Source organism: Melampsora larici-populina, assembly GCF_000204055.1.
Source record: "Melampsora larici-populina 98AG31 unplaced genomic scaffold MELLAscaffold_58, whole genome shotgun sequence".
Classification (NCBI taxonomy): domain Eukaryota; kingdom Fungi; phylum Basidiomycota; class Pucciniomycetes; order Pucciniales; family Melampsoraceae; genus Melampsora; species Melampsora laricis-populina.
Window position 1 is genome coordinate 70,258 of NW_006768822.1, and position 18,444 is coordinate 88,701.

At 37.4% G+C, this 18,444-nt stretch overlaps 5 protein-coding genes across 5 annotated transcripts; 1 reads left to right on the forward strand and 4 right to left on the reverse strand.

Annotated features, from left to right (window-relative positions):
- Positions 1-1,199, reverse strand: MELLADRAFT_45416 (uncharacterized protein; the record flags this gene model as incomplete). The annotated part of the gene is made up of 4 exons (XM_007416264.1): positions 1-88; positions 162-247; positions 321-440; positions 507-1,199. Coding segments are annotated over 4 exons (858 nt in total), but the record flags the coding sequence as incomplete, so codon positions are not given.
- Positions 1,200-2,799: 1,600 nt separating this feature from the next.
- Positions 2,800-8,406, reverse strand: MELLADRAFT_111808 (uncharacterized protein; the record flags this gene model as incomplete). The annotated part of the gene is made up of 18 exons (XM_007416263.1): positions 2,800-3,161; positions 3,251-3,381; positions 3,488-3,653; positions 3,735-3,897; positions 3,970-4,094; positions 4,164-4,319; positions 4,390-4,453; positions 4,508-4,729; positions 4,800-4,933; positions 5,003-5,166; positions 5,240-5,987; positions 6,051-6,629; positions 6,710-6,802; positions 6,867-7,034; positions 7,086-7,625; positions 7,722-7,884; positions 7,978-8,178; positions 8,245-8,406. 18 exons carry the CDS (start codon positions 8,404-8,406, stop codon positions 2,800-2,802), a joined length of 4,341 nt encoding a protein of 1,446 aa, XP_007416325.1.
- Positions 8,407-9,314: 908 nt separating this feature from the next.
- On the forward strand, positions 9,315-12,039 carry MELLADRAFT_118026 (uncharacterized protein; the record flags this gene model as incomplete). Its single annotated transcript, XM_007416185.1, has 11 exons — positions 9,315-9,473; positions 9,572-9,640; positions 9,726-9,840; positions 9,917-9,944; positions 10,017-10,560; positions 10,629-10,862; positions 10,931-10,954; positions 11,018-11,094; positions 11,199-11,351; positions 11,460-11,530; positions 11,641-12,039. The coding sequence occupies 11 exons, from the start codon at positions 9,315-9,317 to the stop codon at positions 11,712-11,714; spliced, it is 1,548 nt and encodes a 515-aa protein (XP_007416247.1).
- Positions 12,040-12,484: 445 nt separating this feature from the next.
- Positions 12,485-13,358, reverse strand: MELLADRAFT_111810 (uncharacterized protein; the record flags this gene model as incomplete). The annotated part of the gene is made up of 3 exons (XM_007416262.1): positions 12,485-12,894; positions 12,969-13,207; positions 13,291-13,358. 3 exons carry the CDS (start codon positions 13,356-13,358, stop codon positions 12,485-12,487), a joined length of 717 nt encoding a protein of 238 aa, XP_007416324.1.
- Positions 13,359-14,436: 1,078 nt separating this feature from the next.
- MELLADRAFT_67790 (uncharacterized protein) lies at positions 14,437-16,072 on the reverse strand (the record flags this gene model as incomplete). Its single annotated transcript, XM_007416261.1, has 6 exons — positions 14,437-15,015; positions 15,087-15,208; positions 15,294-15,517; positions 15,586-15,630; positions 15,719-15,787; positions 16,059-16,072. The coding sequence occupies 6 exons, from the start codon at positions 16,070-16,072 to the stop codon at positions 14,437-14,439; spliced, it is 1,053 nt and encodes a 350-aa protein (XP_007416323.1).
- Between the last annotated feature and the right edge of the window lie 2,372 nt (positions 16,073-18,444).

Genomic DNA, 18,444 nt, shown 5'->3' on the forward strand with positions numbered 1-18,444 from the left:
GAGAATGACAACTAGAAGGATACAACAACATTTACGTTTTGAACGAGCACCTTTGGCTGAGACTACAGCTGTTTTAAGTTCGGTAGTTCTGTTATATAAACCATCAAGAAATCAGAAGTTTGAAATGACTGGATTGGTGGAGTCTAGATCAGAATACTTACGCTGCTTCTACATCTTGATTGATCACTTCTGCTTGTTTTTCAATATGTTGAACTGCTACATCTTGTTCTTCTACCATGCTAGCCATCTGATAGAGTAGAGATATGATGTCAGGACACCTTAGTGATCAGTCTTTGCTAGGGTAGTGAAACAAGACATACATCGTTGAAGAGTTGAGCAAGTTCTGTGATAGTTTGTTCGATTCGTCTCATATCTTCTGCTCTTGATTGAACTTCTTTCAATGCATTCCGAGCAGATCCCATTCGATTAGAACTAACAAGCTAAATCATAAAGGATTATTATTTGATATTGTAACTTAAGAATAGATGTTAGTGATCAAGACTTACAGCTTGTTGAAAGACTGCACCTCCTCCATTGGCTTCATCTTCGACTGCCATTCTCACTTCTTCATCTGTTGCATTAGGTTTAACGATCCGAACCTGACGTTCGACTCTAGCCTTAATAGCTCTTCTACTATTCTGTTCGACTTCAGCATACCGTTGAACAGTTTCGACAAACCGTTTTTTCAATCCAGCTAATTGTTGAGTTCTAACATTTAAATTTTGTTCTGGATCACCTCTTTGTCTTAGTAAAGAATGATCAGCTTCATAAGATTGAATTTGAGATTTAATAGATTGAATGAGAGAACGGATTTCATCAGATAATTCAGCTGATTCGACTTGAGCTGCATTTCGATCTTCAGGTGCAGTTGAATCTAATCCTCTTCGATTCAAATCTCCAACCGAATCAATCATAAATTGTAATTCTTTTAAATCAGTTTGAAGTGATGCAATCGATTCAAAAAAATCTTCTGTTCCTGAAACCTCTCTGGGTCCATCTTGATGTTTAAAACTTCGAATCGCTCCCATTTCCATTGGTGGTTGATCTTCAAACGGATCTCGACCTCTCATCCGACGTCCTCCTGCTGGTGCTCTACTATAATCTTTTTCGTCTTCAAAAGACTGGGGTGATAAACGTCGTTGAGGATTACGTGGAGCTTGACGAGTACTAGGGTAAGAAGGTGGTGAAGGTGAGTTTCTGTATGTAATGTAGGTATGTATGATGATTTGGAGGAAAGAAGAATTAGAAATTGATTGGATGTTAGTTTTAATGAAATTTAATCAATAGATTTTTAAAGAATGGACCGGACCCGTAATTGTTGTTGTTATAGGAATCGTATGTGTCACCAGCACCACCTGTCTGGAAGAAAAAAAAAGTCAAAAAAAAAGTTTAAGATTCAATTGAATTAGTAGATAGTTGTTTTAAGAAAGAAAAAAAGGAACTTACTCGCATGCCAGCTAATCTATCACGAGCCATGATGATGAGTTAAAAAGAAGAGGATGAGAAGTTGGAATGAGTTACAATGAGAGAAAATGATGAAGAGTAGATATGTTGTATTGGTCTGTCCAGCAGTGAAGAGAATTGAATTGAATTGATTTGATTCCTGATTGAGTGAATGAGTTTTGTTAGTTTGATGAAGTGGTGAGAATAAGAATCAGGATGAGGATGAGAATGAGAATGAAAAGTTTTCGATGAGAAAGAATAATAATGAAAAAATGTAAAACTACAAAACAACAACAACAACAACAAGTCGAAAATTCAATTTAGTTTTACAATATTTCAGACTAAGACTAGACTGAAATCCAATTTGGATAATTATAACCAAGACTCAGTCACACTCACACTCATAGAAAGTTTACTAAAATTTACTCAATTCTTCATTCAAACTTGGATTCAGCAAAGTCGACAAAAATTGACTACCTATAACATGATATAGAAGCTTCTTATTTCACCTAACACACCCTAACTTGATCAAACGAGATCTTTTGTTTCAATGATACACAATGTCAGAACGGCTCTACACTGATGAACCTTGGGAATGGATTAAAACATCAATGAGCGCAGTCTGAGCGACATTGTTGATTCTGATCTTGACATGCCCATTCCTTGTGTGCTAGCCATGAATTCCAATGGCTAAAATATCCACAATGAGAGATAACCAGGCTTTGTTTAGTTCTAACTGAGAGTGATCATGAGTGATCTGATCTGATCTGATCATCATCATTTCGTACTACTACCTATGAAAAGATGAATACAAATTCAAACAAAGAGTAAGCCCACTCCACCATGCAATCAGACCAAAAGAACTTATCTTGGTACGCCTCTGAGTCTGGGGAAAAGCACAAAACAATCTGCCAGATGAATATCACCTGATCAATTAGGCAGGGCATAGGTAAGAATATCTTTTTCTGAAGACTGAGATGATAGATTACAAAGCTACAACTTTCATCAAATCAATAAATCATGATGATCAATTAATTAAATCAAGAATTCCTACTTGACAGATTTCTTGACCCAAAGAAATGGGGATCTCGTTATCAATGTTTCCCTATCCAAATGCTTCAAGATGAATCACATTTAATTCCAACAAATGCTCATCAAAACCCCGGGCCCAGCAAAAGTTTTAAAGATCCAATTCCAATTCCCCAAAAAAACCCAGTTTGATCATTCTCTTGTACTATTTCAGGATCCAGCTAGCTCATTCCTACACAAGTCAAACATTTCAATCTGATTCTTTTTTGCATTGGTATATATCTATTATAAACAAGCCTTAATGATCACTTTTTTTTATAATTTTTTTTAATTAAAAATAGAAGATTTCCAACTCCTATCCACAGATACAACAGGTCGTACAACCAGAAGCTTATGACTAGGCTGATCCATACCAGAGCCAATCACTTCCGTACCAGCACCCGTACCAGTCTCATAAGCTTCAGCTTGACGATCTTCCAACTCTTTGATTGCTGACTCTCTTACATCCCATACGATTTGAATGTTTTGAATTAATTCGGTTTGAAGATTATCAAGTTGAGTTTGAAGTGAATGAGCAATTCTATGAAGTCTTTCTGATGAAGCTTTTGCTACCTTATCTGAGCTTTGAGCATTACGTTGGATATATGAGATTAGTTGGACTAATGCTGGAAGTAAGGCTTTGACTTGATCTACGAATCATAAACATTAACATTCATCAATACTCAAACCTCCTTCATGATTGGTAATTTGAAACATATAATCTCAAATTAAAACTTACTTTGTAAAGATATAAGTTTCTCTAATGCCGTTTTTGATAATAAATTCAACAAATATTCTTCTTCATAAATACTTCCTTTCTTACCAGCTGCTTTCTTCTTTTCTTCTTTTTTACGTAACTTTCCACTTCGTCTAAACCCATCATTTCAATCAAGAAAAGTTCAAATAAGTGTCATCTTTACAAAATTATATTGTCTGCTTTTGTCTTAGATTCATCTCTTTCTTCTTTTTCACTTACGCTGAAGATCGTCCAGATCGCATCGTATAGGTAGAATGATGAGATGGTGCAATCCCACGAGTGTATCTAGAATAATCGGTTCTAAAGACTGTAGTTGCTTCTGTCATGGCATCAATCCCATCAAAGACCTCACCAGTCTCCTTATCTCGAGTCAAATAAAAGGCATCTATCACATTGAAAGAAAATGACCACATCAGCAGTGTAAACGAAACCAAAGTGATGCTTTGAAAATCACAACGCCACCTACCAGGTTCCGCCTCAGCCGCCAATTTAAGTTCTGCTAACCGATCCACCTGTTTCTGTGTGTTCTGTTGAGTTTCCTCAATCTCTTCAACTAGTAATTCAACATATTCCTCAAGGCTCGGTTGAACAAGTTCTATGAGTAATTCTGGTCTCGAATACCGAAGGGCCTGATATTCTCATAAAACTAAAGTTAGGACTTCATACTTTTGCATCAAGATATCAAATCAATCAAACTCAACTTGTCTGAGCGCTTCAGAATACGCTCTTCCATCACACAGCATCGTAACCCCACCTTTGACATCTCCTGCATAATCAAACAGGACAGTAGCTGATTCAAGATGCCGACCCGACTTCTCAAGCCGCTCTGCATCCCGATCAAAATTCACCATAAGCCTTCAAAATCTCACTCCAATATGTCACCGAGATCACTCACGAGCCATATCAAGGACAATCGGCTCACTAGCCATTCCGTCATTCCCGATTTCGACCGGTCGACCACATATCGATAAGAGAGAGAAAAGCTCTTGCCAAGCTTCCGCTTGTCGAAATGCTTCTGACGCTTTGTCAATCTTCTCCGCAAGTGTGTACACTATAAAGTTCACAAATTCTTCGCATCAACTCTCAATTCAGCTACTAACTGGGGGGCACTGTTTGCTTACCTAGCCCAGCCTCCATGTACTTTTGATTTTCCATAAACCAATCACCTTGTAGGTCTCGTAAAGCCTAAAGAAACATTCTTCAGAACCTTGATGACCAAAAAGAATCTATCAAACTCACTATGACTTTAACAGGCTGTGTTGAAACTTCTTTCAAAGCTTCTTCATACAAAGCATGTCTCTCAGTGTAATTCAAAATCACATCAAACTTTTCTTCCTGTGCAGCACATAAATGTTGGATTGCAGATCGATGATTACCCAAATAATCGTCAATCTTGAATTTCCTCATCTCTGGGTCAAGGACCCTTAGACTTTGTAAAAATGGTAGATACTCTTTCGGATCCTTTGAAGAGAATTAGAGATCTTCATCAGCATGACGTCAGATATACAAAATCTCAAAAAACAAACTGCACCTTTTGAGAATGTTGAGCAATCAGGACTACCAAAGAAAGATCGTACATTGATAAAGCTACTTTATATAGCTCATTAGCATCACTCAAGAATATAATGTATTTAATTGCGTCATCGACCTTTTCAGGATTTTCGACTGAAGGAAGTATCTCATCTCAGAAGATATCTGTGACATATGATTTCATGAGACAAACTTTGAGCTTACGTTTAATCTCGGACAACAAATTCAACGCGGAACGATAATCAGCAGGTTTTTTACAAACCAGTGCTGTTAAGATACTGTTGATGTACTCCAGCTTGTTTGATTTCTGACTGATCGCATCCGCAATCAATGTACAGATCACATTCACTTTGTTATCACCAAGAAGCCTGAAATCGTAAGTGAGTTAAACAAAAGATCAATTTCAGATAAAAAAAGAACAACGAAGTTGAAGGGACAAACCTTTTCTTATTCTCTGAGCTCACATCCACATTTGATTTCCTCCATCTCTTCGTAATAGGATATACTTGTTCAGTCACATCAATATTCTTTAAACTACTCAAGAACAGATTAATATGATCCACATCAATCACTTGTTCCACAAAATCTTTTGCACCATGATTCATAAACTTTTGAAAATCAAAATCCACCAATAAATTAAAATCAATCTTATGTTTTCTACATTCGATAAACGCATCTAACCATCTATCTTCAATCAACAGATCCATACAGATCCGTCGTAGGACCATAGGTCTTGGAAAGATGGTTTCCAAATTCCCTCGAGGCATCTGTAAGATGAGTTTCATTGAACTCGGTCTACTTGTTACAATCCGAGACCCACGCTCTACAGCTCTTGAAGCGTCTTTAAGATGAATAATCTCCAGCTCAGAGTTCTGTCTTGGATCTGTAGATGTTAAGTCGCCTGAATTCGAAAACTTGGCACATAAGTCAAGGGTATCTAGAAACTTGATTTGATGAGAAAAAGTGGCATAGATGAGGTAATTTGAATCGCAAGTGAATGAAGAACAGTCGTTTGCTATCATATGACTTCCCACATAAAGTTTTGCTGTGTGACTGAGACCAATGGGCAAGAAGGCTTCATGAGATGGATCGGCCCACAAGTGTTCAAAGGTCGAACAAAACTCGGGAAATCGGTGCTGGGTTGTCTCGATTCCAAAGTCCATACTCGGTTCAGCAGGATTTGAACAAACTGGATGCATATCAACAATGAGCTTGATGAATGTAAACTACTTCATAAATTATGATGCCTCACCTTTCACTACATTACCGGTATCAGTCTGAATGAGGGCTATATCAGCCACACTGGAGCCTGATAGCTTCCACCATCGTTCGGAATGAGAGGGTCGCAATGTACATTGGTCGCCCAGCTTGTTGGCCTCGGAGCCAGAATCGTCTTGCTCATTCAAAGCAAGTTTTTGTATATGAAGGCCATCTCGAGCTTTCATAGTTGTCTGTTCTATTTCGGTGAACAGGGCAATAATGACGACGCAGGACTTGCCTTCGATTGATGCAGCTTTTGACATACATACTTGACGGTAAGTGATTGGATTTGATGTGGAATTTTCTAACATGAATGTAAATAACTTGGTTGGTGTAGGTAAACGGAAATGAGGTTTTGCTTCCTGACTGCAAGTTAGATCCCAACGGTAACATGTTACCTCGCCATTCGGAAGGATAGTAGCAAGTCCAGGGAATGTAGCGCTGAATGACATGTGACTCGGAAGGCGCGGTAAGCAGGTTTTCACAAGATCGGGTGATATAGTTGAGATTTGTAAAGATGACATGGGTGGTGGAACCACTTGGTATCGAAAAGGAGACAAAAGTAGTTGGTCTATACGTCCATTCATTCACCAAAGCAAGTCAGCAAGAGAAGTCATTGCGCAAGAAAACGCTGCGAGGGATTTTGCTTACATCCATCAATGACAGCAACAGACCCAGTATCTCGAGGGATTGGAGTACGATCTGAGAAGACTTCCCAAGAAAACTGTCGTAATTCCATGTGACCTGGATATACAGACAGAAAATTCAGCCACCTGCTAGGTAACCACAAATCACCAATTAAACTTACTCGCGGTACCAAGGTATAGATGAAGAGGTTTTTCAGGATGCCACATTATGAAATTGAGGATACCTTGTGGATGCAGGTCAGACTGGATCTCTGACTTTAGATACCAATGATAATTGTTTCTCGTCCAGAGTTGAACTGCCGGAGGAATTAAACAGATCAATACGACATCTGTGCAGGTTTCTCAAGATAAAAAGTAAAAAAATAATACTGTAAACCTACCTGATCGTCGAGGAGTTGAGACAGGACTAGAGGTATCATCTGTGATCATTTTCTCCAGGCCGATAGCAAGAACAGTAGAATCAGAATTCCAGGCCAAAGCGAAAACTCTTTGGACACGATCTTCTTCCTTGAGAGAAAACCCATAACGTTGCAATCCATTACGTTCAAAGAAGATAATATCAACTTTATCGGTGGTCGGATTGTAAACAGATGAAGCAATAATTGAACCTTCCGGTCGCCAGGCTATGGGTCCATGTAATAAAAGTGGATTAATCCGAGTAGAAGTTGAAGATAATGAAGCTGTTCTAGAATAAACTTTGATAGAACGATGTTGACCAGTCTTTTGAGCGTTTGTAGGACAAGCCACCGCAAAGAAGGCTCCATCACCTCTCCATGTGATTTCGTAGAAATCTTGACCTAAATCTCTTGGAGCTCGAGTCTCTTGTTCTTCAATGGCGCTTTGCGCTTGTGCAGCTGCTTTACCAAGCGATCCGTGAAACTGAGTTGATTTTGCTCCCCAGCCCACATTCACTGGTTCATCTGATAATTTCAAAGAAAGTATTCATATATCAATACAAGATAATCATAGGTAAGACCAAGATAGGTTTGCATAAATGATACCCCATGCTCACTTACCACTTCCAAATTGAGCGAAATCGACTTCATGTTCAGATAGTACATCGAATGATTTGGTCAAAAGAATCAACTTATGAGAACCGGTAATGACCACCAGAAGTTCATCATCAGGACTCCAAGAAGCACAAAGGATTCCATCTTCAAAAGCACCGACCCCGTCGAACTAGTTAATGTTTTCAGATCAAGTGAACAGACGCGGTGAATCAGCTCAACCCGAGAAAACGTAAAGGTAGTGTGAAGTCATTCGTTTGCAAACTTGTAAAGGGTCTTGAGTTTCTTCCATTGATGGAATCGGACATAATGAGATTTGTCCATCGGCGGTCACCAAGCATAGTTGATCGGATTCCAAAAGGACTTTTAAGCTAATGATAAATCGCTCAGCATTCCGTGACGAGTCTTGATTCGCGCTTTCTGGAGGAAGATCGCTTGTGAATTGAGCTAGTAAAGTCGGCACAACCTGAGATTCGACATGATCGATGGTGAGTCAGTTACTTCCGACTTGCAAAGTCTTATGATCACTGACCCGATTGAGATGATTCAAATCTACGCCAAAGACGGATACTGCCGATGTAAGCGGATCAACTGTTCCAATGAAGATATTATCATTATCGGGATGAAGAGCGATGATACGTGATTCGTTAAGACCAAAGATTGGTTGAACTGATAAATTGAGTAGAGATAACATTTTTATAAATTCTTTTGGATGAAAATCAGTTTCAAAAAATTACCAAAATTTAAATTCAAAAGGCTGTCACGTCGGATTTAACGGAATTCTTAACATAAGGGTTTTCATTCCAAGTTCAACAATAACATCGAACTCATGACTTTGGCTCTCAGCTCTCCTTTCCTCAACTGTTCTATTTACCATGTAGTCCTTCTTTGAAGACCTTGACATGATGATAATAATTAGATTATCGAATATCAAATTCCGCAAGTCTCTCTTTCCGGGATCCAGCTCTTTTAGATTTCATTGATTTCTGCACTTCCGACAAAACTCAAGGGTGCACCGAAACCACCCAGACTGATCTATCAGGGCGCGCCTATATCAACCCGATTCTCATACTTGATTTGTGATCCAAAGGGTCAAATCATCAAGTAGTGCCCAAGCTTGAAAGCGAAGTGTATGATAAAGGATGAATATATGACCATCTAGATTGTTGAGACGTTTGAAGTGATCCATTTAGTCTCCTACAGTAGAGTCATCTTCGCTACCCAAATCAAAATGTTCTGGTCAAGCGGGTAAATCAGAAAAGTTTCATCTTAGCTTCAGACCCAAACCGATAATCTGGTGTTTGAAGTCTAAGTGGGTCATGTGGAATCAAGATTACCTTGATCACTTCTTTCTTCACTGATCCTTCATTCACTTCTTCTCCAAATTCATTATATTTCACTATTCTCGAATCCTTCATTCCTTCAACACCTAAACGAAAAAAAACAAAGAAGATGAAGTCATCAAGGTCAACCAACAGACCTCGATGGACAACCATTCTCACCACCCTACCACTCTATCTCTCTTTATTTTCTCAAACCTTTACTCTACGGAATCCCAAAGATTCGATACCTAAGTTAGAACGTCGAGCAGGTTTGAATATTATGGACCCAACTAATTCTGGAAAAACTGGTTTAGATCAATCTAATCCTCAATTAAAAGATCCTTGTGCTCATCTTGAATTAACACCTCAAACTTGGGTCGATTTACAAATCGATCAATATCTTTCGAATTATCCTAATGCTGATAAACTCACTATTCAGGTATAATCTCTTTATATATTGTTTTAATCTTATGATGCCTCTTCTTTGAATACCGAAAAGAGAAATTATAAATTGATGGATGATTTGTTGATGATCAGGAATTTGCGGCTGAATTAAACGTACCTAATTTCTTTTGTGGAATAGGAATGGATTGTTTAGCTGGACAAGTAAGTCAAAGTGTTTTCATCTATTCTTACTTTAATTTTTTTGATTTGATTATCACTAAACCGAATCTCTGATGATCATCAATAGTTATGTCAACCAGCTGTAGGTGTGAATTGGATAATTCTTTATGCTATACAAGAATGGAATAATTATATGAACTCTTTGTATCGAGCTATTGAAACGGCTGTGACTTTGATGAGAGGTATGTTACATCTTATGATCTGATAGTCATCACACTTGAGAATCTTTATTGACGCTGAATGCCAAACGTCTTACAGAAGCGTCTGCAGCTATTGTTTCCGACTTGTAAGTCTTTCCTCATACATTTTGAAATCCGTTTAGATTCTCGGTCTGATAACTGATGTAGTGTGTTCGCAGTGTTCCTCGAGTAGAGATTGACAAGTCATTATATGGATGGGCAGTCGGAACGGTGATATGTGGTGTCCTTGCCACTTTCTCTGGACTAGCCGTTCCCGCCTTCATGCCTCTAGACGCAATGGCCATGGTCAAAGAAGCCACAGCCTACGGTGTAGGTGCAGCTACAGTCGGTAGTGGAGCGATAGGCGCATCTACGGCTACTCTAGATGCTAAATCGGCTAAAGCTTATGATGATGCAAAGGCACTTCTTGATTCAAACAAAGGTGCTGAACTAGCTGAAGCTGAAAGAGCTAATGATATGAAGATCGCTATTGATTTTCTTACATCTGGTGGTCATCCTAAGACTGAAGAACATCCAAAGGATTGGGTTAATGCTGAAAAGATTAGGAAAGAAGCTCAGGTATTATTTGGAATGCCAAGAACTACCCCTCCTCCAGCTGGTCCTTCAACTTCGGGAGCCAGTTCTTCGTCTGCGGCTTTGAGGAAACGGACTTTACAACCTAGACATCTACAAAAACGAGGACCTCCAACTGCATTTGCATACGTGAGTTTTATTCTACCTTTCGTTACCTTTGTATTATGAAACCAAATTCTGACGTGAGCCTTTAATAGACTCAATGGGCATACCTCGATAGTCATCTAACATCTTTACAAAACCGCATGCAAGGAATCGTTTCATTAACCACTAGAGCAGGAGCCATGGCACCAATCTTATCAGATGGAGGGATGGCTTCGATCTTAGCAGAAGGAGCATTCTTATCTCCCAATCCATCGGAAGCATACTTGGCTAAACCTTCCAAAGAACTTATTCAACTTTCAGCTTTATCTGAGTTCTTTAAAGCTATTGTGAGTCAAGGTTTATGATCTACTGATTCGAGATTACATTGTCTGATTCATCTATGATCGGTTTGTAGAATATCTTTGTGACTATTGGAAGTGTGAGTAATTGGCAAAGAGAAGTATTGAATGAAGATCTTAAGCTCATTTGATTTCTTTCTTAGGACGAATGTAAATTCAAAGGTCCTAATGGAGCTTGGGACAGCCCAGGAAACTTATCATTTTGTACACCAGAAGGATTGTAAGTGAAAGCATTTCCCAACAGGATCTTGACCGCCTATCAAACCAAGAAATCTTAAATGGTTTAGTTTTCACAATTGCTGATTGATTACGAAATGAAAACAGAATGATGAACTTGATTCAAGCTCAAGGAGATAAAGCGATCAACGAGATCCCAAATGCAGATCTAATCAAATCAAAGTACGGATACACGGTTGAATTTTTAGCTAAATCAGCATGGGAATGTCAAAAGAAATATGGAATTTATACTTTAGGAAAGTAAGTAGTAAAGAATCATCAAGATTCTTACGCTGTTTTTTTTTTCGGTTGGATGTTTTAAAATTCTTAAGAAGAGTTGAAATTGATGATTTTCTTTGATCGAAATAGAGCTCCTCCTCCTGTAAGTATTAAATCAGATTGTGTATTTTCTATTGCAGTATGTGATTGTACTTTACCCGGTAAGTCAAAAAACCTCTCTTTGAAACTTATCAAGATCTCTAAAGATCCTTCAAAGACTAACTAAACCGTTAAATCACTCTTTAATTTTTATATCCAATTTCTACTTCAGAGGTAGCACATTTACGTAAGAAAAAGGTCAAGACAGTTAAAGCTTGTAGAAAAGCAGCCAATTTACCTATCTAGTCTAAAAGTCTACATTATGGACAAATCCTTATACACAACACTCACTCACCTACTCACAACCTTCATTCTCACACTCATTTGCGATCTCTCTCCTTGTCACATGAGTTTCCTTACATTCTTTACGTAGCTTGATTTTTTTCAAAGAAAATTTTCATACTTAGAATTTCATATTTAAGAAGATTTTGTTGATAAAGTTGGATATTTGTGACTTGACCTAATGAGTTGGATTGAAGATGATGAATTGATTCAAGGTTTATAACTTCATCAGATGGCCAGTTGGATCAAGTGGTGCTTCATGAATTTGATTGAACTTCTTATCATTTCTTCATATGATCATCACTCAATTTTCCAAAAATTGATGGTTAGTAGATCTTTTGATGGTAAAGGTCGATTAGATCTTACATTAAATCCACATCTTTCATATTTTCTGAAAGACTTGCACACTCTTGAAAGTTATCAATGTCTATTATCCATTAGATAACTCAATGAATCCTTTTCATTCAGATTTGCTCAGATTGGACCACTTTATAATCATTTATGATCATACTAAACAAAAATATGATTCAAGATTGGAATTGCAATTCAAACTTTTTAAAATATGTTAATTTAAAATAGAACAACAGGTTGAAGTACATATTGTAATTACACATCATTCCAAAAGAAAAAAGAAAACAAAAAACCCAAAACAAATCCATTGAATTGGTTTAATATCACTAAATTGAAAAAAAAAACTTACCAAAAGAAAAAAAAATAACTCGAAAGCAAAGAAGTTAAGGTTGTGATTGGATTTCCAGTGGGTTTTGACGATCCAACAAATTACCATTCAACTGTTCTTTAATCCTCAAAACCTTTTGTTTATCTAACCCTTTAACCTTAACGACCTTTACAAGCTTCTTTTCTTCTTGAATTCCGACTCCAAGAGTTTTATCCAAACTTTTTTCAATACACATTTGAGCGATTTGTAAGACGATCAAACCGGTTAAAGTCACTGAGATGATCGTATTGAGTGAAGCGATAGATTGGATTGTCATGATGATTGAAGAAGTCGGTCTTAGACTGGTTGGGGTTTGGGTGATTGTTAAGGGATCTGATGGGTTGAAACTTATGGGACTCTTGGGTAAGGTTTTTAGTAAGGGAATCACATGTGCGATTTCGACGATTATTGAAGTGATTAAAAGAACTGAAGAAAAAAAATACCAATTTGATGGTTAGTTTTGGATTAGACTTTTCGATCAGATTGATGGATTGACATACCTAAACTTGCTAAATCGAAAACGACTGAAATACTTGAGTTTTTTAATTTACTCAATAAACTAATCAATCCTATCAAAGTGATGAACTTAAAAACCATTAAAATATAATTCTGATTTGATGATGTTGTTGATGATGAGGATTGTAAGATTAAATTTGATAAGTTTGTATAATAAATTAATGAATTGGTGATTGGAATTGGTGAGATTGGATTTGTCCATAGTGTACGATGATCTACTGACCTATTTAAACAAAAGCATATCGATATTAGTTTTATGAGAGAAAGAGTGGTTTGTGAGAATGAAAGAGGTTAGTTTTGGTTTACCAATGTATAAATTGAGCACCTAGTAGGAATGAACAAGATGTTAGAACGATTCCAGTTGCAAGAGTCATGGTCTTAATCGTCTTTGAGGTTTGATTTCTTTGAGGTTTGATTTTTTGAATTCGATATGAAGTTGGAATTGAGTCTCCTTTTGATTAAGCCAAACATACTTCACCAAACTTGAACCCCTCTTCCTTCTTGGTCTATCTGTATTTTCAAACTTTAATCCAATTTAATTCAAGATTCAAGATATCACTCTGGCGCTAGGTAACTTGACTGAGTCCCTCTGTGCCTCGCGAGCTTGACTCTGGAGACTGGCACGCCACACTGCACACTGCACACAGTTCAAGTTCTTTTTGGAACCAATCAAACTTTACAATTTTATAAATTATTCTCTTCATTTGATCTTATTTTCTTCATATATACTTCAATTTTGCAAAAGATAAGAAAAAAAAACAAAAAAAACAATTTATTCAAACTAAACGAGTCATCAAGAAAAAAAGAAAAAGAAATTCCACATGCAAGGAAAGAAACAAAGTGTACAAGAAACAAAAAGAATCATAACGTGTTTTTTATAATTTCGTGTTTTTACTATTTAGGCTTAGGTAGGTAGGTAGGTAAAATTGCTAAGATAATCAAAGAAAGAGTGATATATGCATACAATTCTCTCTCACACAAGAAAAGATAAAGGAGTTTTAAAGTAAGTTTAGAGGGATCATATTGCTCTACAACAAGAAAAGAAAAAAAAGGAATTCATAAACCTTATTAAGTGTTTTGTTTACAAGTTTTTTAAACGGATGAGAAAAGAGAGAGACAAGAAAGAAAAGAAAATCATCAGATTAACTTTTGGACTTCAATTTTCATCTTCATCATCATTTCTTATGATGAACACAGTTCTCATGATGATTCTTGGAATGATCTTTTGGTTTCGAATTTTTCTTGGCATCGTTCTTATTGTTCTCATCATTGGTGTTGGTCTTTGGATCTTGGGTTTGATTCACAGGCGAATTGGTTTTCTTGAAATAAGTCAATCGAGTTCGGAAATTCGAATATGCAAAAAAAAGAAAAGCAAACCAAAGAAAAAAAATAAGTGAGCAAACACCGTAGTTGAAATGGTTTAAAGAGTTTCAAGAATTCCAAAATTGAAAGTTAATTCTTCATGTCTTTCAAAGATGTAAAACGTGAATTAGGATTCTTGAAGATAAACTTGCTAACCAATTTTTCTTTTTCATCCTTCACTTTAGCTAATTGTTCATCTAATCTTTTACCTTCTGCCAATAACTTTTCTTCTTGAACTGCTAATTTTCTTTCTTGTAATTTCGTTTTCAACGCTTCATCATCAGCCACCGACCAGTAGATAGGTAAAGCCGGTGTAGGTGGTGCAGTAGCTCTTCTAGTGGCCACTTCGGCGGCGGCTGCTGCTGCACATGCTGCAGTAGTCGCTCGGTCTTCGGCTCCTTTGGCATATAAAACAGCTGCGATCCTCGCTTTCTCTGCTCTTTCTAAATCAGCTTGAAGCATCGCGGCTTGTCCTAATGCTACGTCTCGTGCTGCGATAGCTTCTTTGGCTTCTTGTTCGAATCTAGCCATCGTGACTTGACTGGCTTCTCGTTCTGCAATTAATGTTTTATAGGTTCGTTCTTCTGTGGTCATTAATTGATTAATGTTTTCTCGATTTAAGTCTAGCCTTCGAAGTAATTGAGATCGCTCTTCACGTAACATATTGATCTGACCAAAAAAAACATAACCAAGTTTAGAAGAATCCATGATTGATTGGAAATCAAATGAAATGAACATACCTCTGTCTTACAACTAATCACTTCATTACAAAGCATCTCACGTTCGAATCGAGCAAAATCAGCACGTTCCAACTCTCTTGCAATCTCCATTTGCATCTCAACAAAACCATGACCTTCATACCCTATAACAAGAATTTAGGAGATTCCAATCAATAAGTCAATCAAGTATAAATTTCTCCAAGAAGGTATTTAAAAAGTGCAACAAACCTAAATTAGCCCATAATTCTCGAAGTAATAATAAAGCCGATTCAGGTAAATCTTTAGCAGCACGAGCCGAACCTGGACCAAGTGCTACAGGAACAGGTACAGTAGGATTGGGTAGGTTTTGGATTGGTGAAGGTTTGGGATTGATGATTGGAGTTGAAGGAGTGGTATGAGGTAAAGGTCTGATACTGGCTAGTTTAGCTTGTCGGATCGCTTCGGCATCACGTCTGAAAGCAATCGATTAGAAAACGTTAGAATGGGTTTGATTGAAGGTTTGGGTTTGGGTTGAGTTTACCTTGCTTGATCTAAAGCTGCTACTAATTCAGCTTCACGTCGTTTGCTTTAAAGATTTAGAAAAAGATGATCAAGATGTTAGTTAGTAAACTGGTTTAATGGAATCAAAAACATCATTTTGGAAAGAAACTAACCGATCAGCTGAGATTTGTGCTTCTAATTCTTCTAATTTCTTTTCAGCTGCAATGAGCTTGGCCGATTTCCTAAGAAGATTTCAACCAATTTTCATCAGTTTTTTAAATTCATGAGTATTGTAAACCAATTCAAGTAGAGAATTCAAAAACAAAAAGAGGGATATGGGAAGAGTGATTTGGATTTCATTTGTGGGTGAGTAAGTGATAATGTCTGAGACAGATACGAAACCGATTGTTGAAGATCAGTTCTGAGATGAAGATTGATTTGGTTTGATTGATTGTTTTTGTTGAATTGAGAATGATCGAATGAAAAGGATGATAAGAAATGAAACAAACTTACGCTAATGCTGGCATTCTTGGTATCAAAAGTTGAACTCTTTCAAGAATTCAAGAAAAGTTGAGGAAGTCGAAGTTGAGAAATGAGAAATGAGAAATCAGAAATCAGAAATCAGAAATGAAAAGGAAAAGAGACTGGTTTCAGAATCAGGAGTGAAGTTGTGTTTCTCTTTCTCTTTCTCTTTGTCACTCCTGGTTTTGACTTTAACTCAAACTCCGATCGGATGATAGCGGATGATACTTTCTTTCATGATTCAAACTTTAAAATCTCACTAGTCAATCATAATTTGCACTGCCTATGATTGAAGATTCTCAGGAAAATGCCCTAAAATGCCATCTTCTATAACTTTTCATCTCTCCACAAAATACATCCTACTTGCCAGATATGTGATGACATATGCAATCCAACTTCAATCATCACCAAGGAAAAGAACAACCTCACCAGTAGCTACAAGATGTGCAAAAGAACTGTGCTACGCAGTGTAAATATTTATTCAAACATCAAACAAAGACATTAGGTAATTGGTCTGAATAGCTAATTAAAACCCCTAACATGCTTCAAATTAAGATCATAGATATATTTGAATCATACCATATCTCTAGTAGCCAGATTTTCTCTCTGGTATCTAAGCAAACCACAGGCAAACCAATATTTGCAAGATTCTGAGCAACAAAAAGTATTCAATAAGGGAAGGAGCGCAGCTACAGCTCAATATACAACCCTTGATATCTTTCACTTCAAAACCACCTCAAAACGATCTCAAAACAATCTCAATTCAATATCAAATTGACCTCAAGATCAGTTTGAGTGGGGGATATGCATGAGCTGCAGATCCACCTGCAGCTAGTTCAGTAGTACAGCTGCAGATGAAAATTGATCTTCCAAAATCTTCCAACAGCTTCTTTTAAATTGCTCAGGATGGTAAATTGCATTCTGAGAACTTCTTATGCAGCAAAGTTTGAACTCATCAGATATCCTTTCTTAATATCCAGTCACATCTTATAATGGACTCATATTTCCAATTCAATTACAAACCATGTTGAGCTTGATGGGATCAAGGCCTCATGATCCTTAATAATTTGAATGAACAGAGTTGTTAAAACAAATGCTCAAGACTAAGAATGATACAAGTGTTTCCTTTTCTCTTACTTTGTCAAATATTGAAAGCTTCACATTATTTATTTGATATGCTTTGTGTACATACCAGGTATCAAAAATAAAAATTGATGAACAGATCAAACACGACACAGTTCATGAATGAGACTCTTGAATTTTTGGAGATAATAAAGGAATGAAAATTTTTCGAACCAAGAACAAGTGGAAAAGGAGAACTTTCACATTGAGGCCACATCAAAACATCTTGTTACTCTCATGGTTATTCGATATCCATGGCATCGTCTTCCAGATTAAGTTCTTGCACAAAGCCCTGGAAAGTCGAAAATTGGATCAGGAGACTTTTACAGGGTGACTCTATTGAGCGCACTGATGATCTGAGGAACTCACCAGATTGTTGAGCTGCACTATTGAAAGTGTCGGGCAAGCAATATCAAATGTACCTGCCGTGTTATGTTGTACAACAAGCTGGCCAATCACCTTGTGACATGGAACAACATGATAACCCTCATGCAAATCATATATAACTGACGCATTAAGCAATCTTGGCAAGGAAGCATAGGGGTCCTTGTGCTTGTCTTCAGTATTGAGAAGCTTCAGAGATCTGACAACTAAAACCGGCTGGGTGACATCAGGAAGCTTGACAATGTCTGTGATATTACCAACCCTGTTACATGAGTCCAAAGAGTATGATATATAGCTGTTTCCAGGATTTTTGCTGTATGTACTATGTGGCTTGTTAGAAATGACAAGGCTTTGGGCGACTTCAAAGCTGGATGCAGAAGTTTTGTCTGGCCCAAGAATCCCAAGTTTTTGAAGTGCATCAAATGCTTGAGAACCGAGTTTTTTGACAGTCCACTTGGTCCGGCGGTTTTGTTGTAGATATTCTTTGATGATAGGGTCCGCGTCAATGGTAGGATGGCTATTTGTAATCATTGCTTGAAAGAATCCACGCATTGAATGCTGTTTGAGGAGGGTCTCACCGACTTTCCCTACTCAAAACAAGTGGAGTCAGTTGCTGCATCCTACTTGTACAACATTACGAACAAACACACTTTGATTTCCGTTCTTTGAGGTCTGCACAAGGGCCCCAATGATCCGCTCACCTGACCAGCTAGCTGTGTAAGCTGGAGGCCCAAGAATTGTGGAGATGTGACCAATATGTTCTGCAAAATGTAAGTTGGGCTTTTTCTTCTTATGCGGCCATCCATCCCCTAGGGTAGCTTGATGTTCCTCAACCAAGGTGGTAATAATTTCTCCATCTCCATGCTGAAAA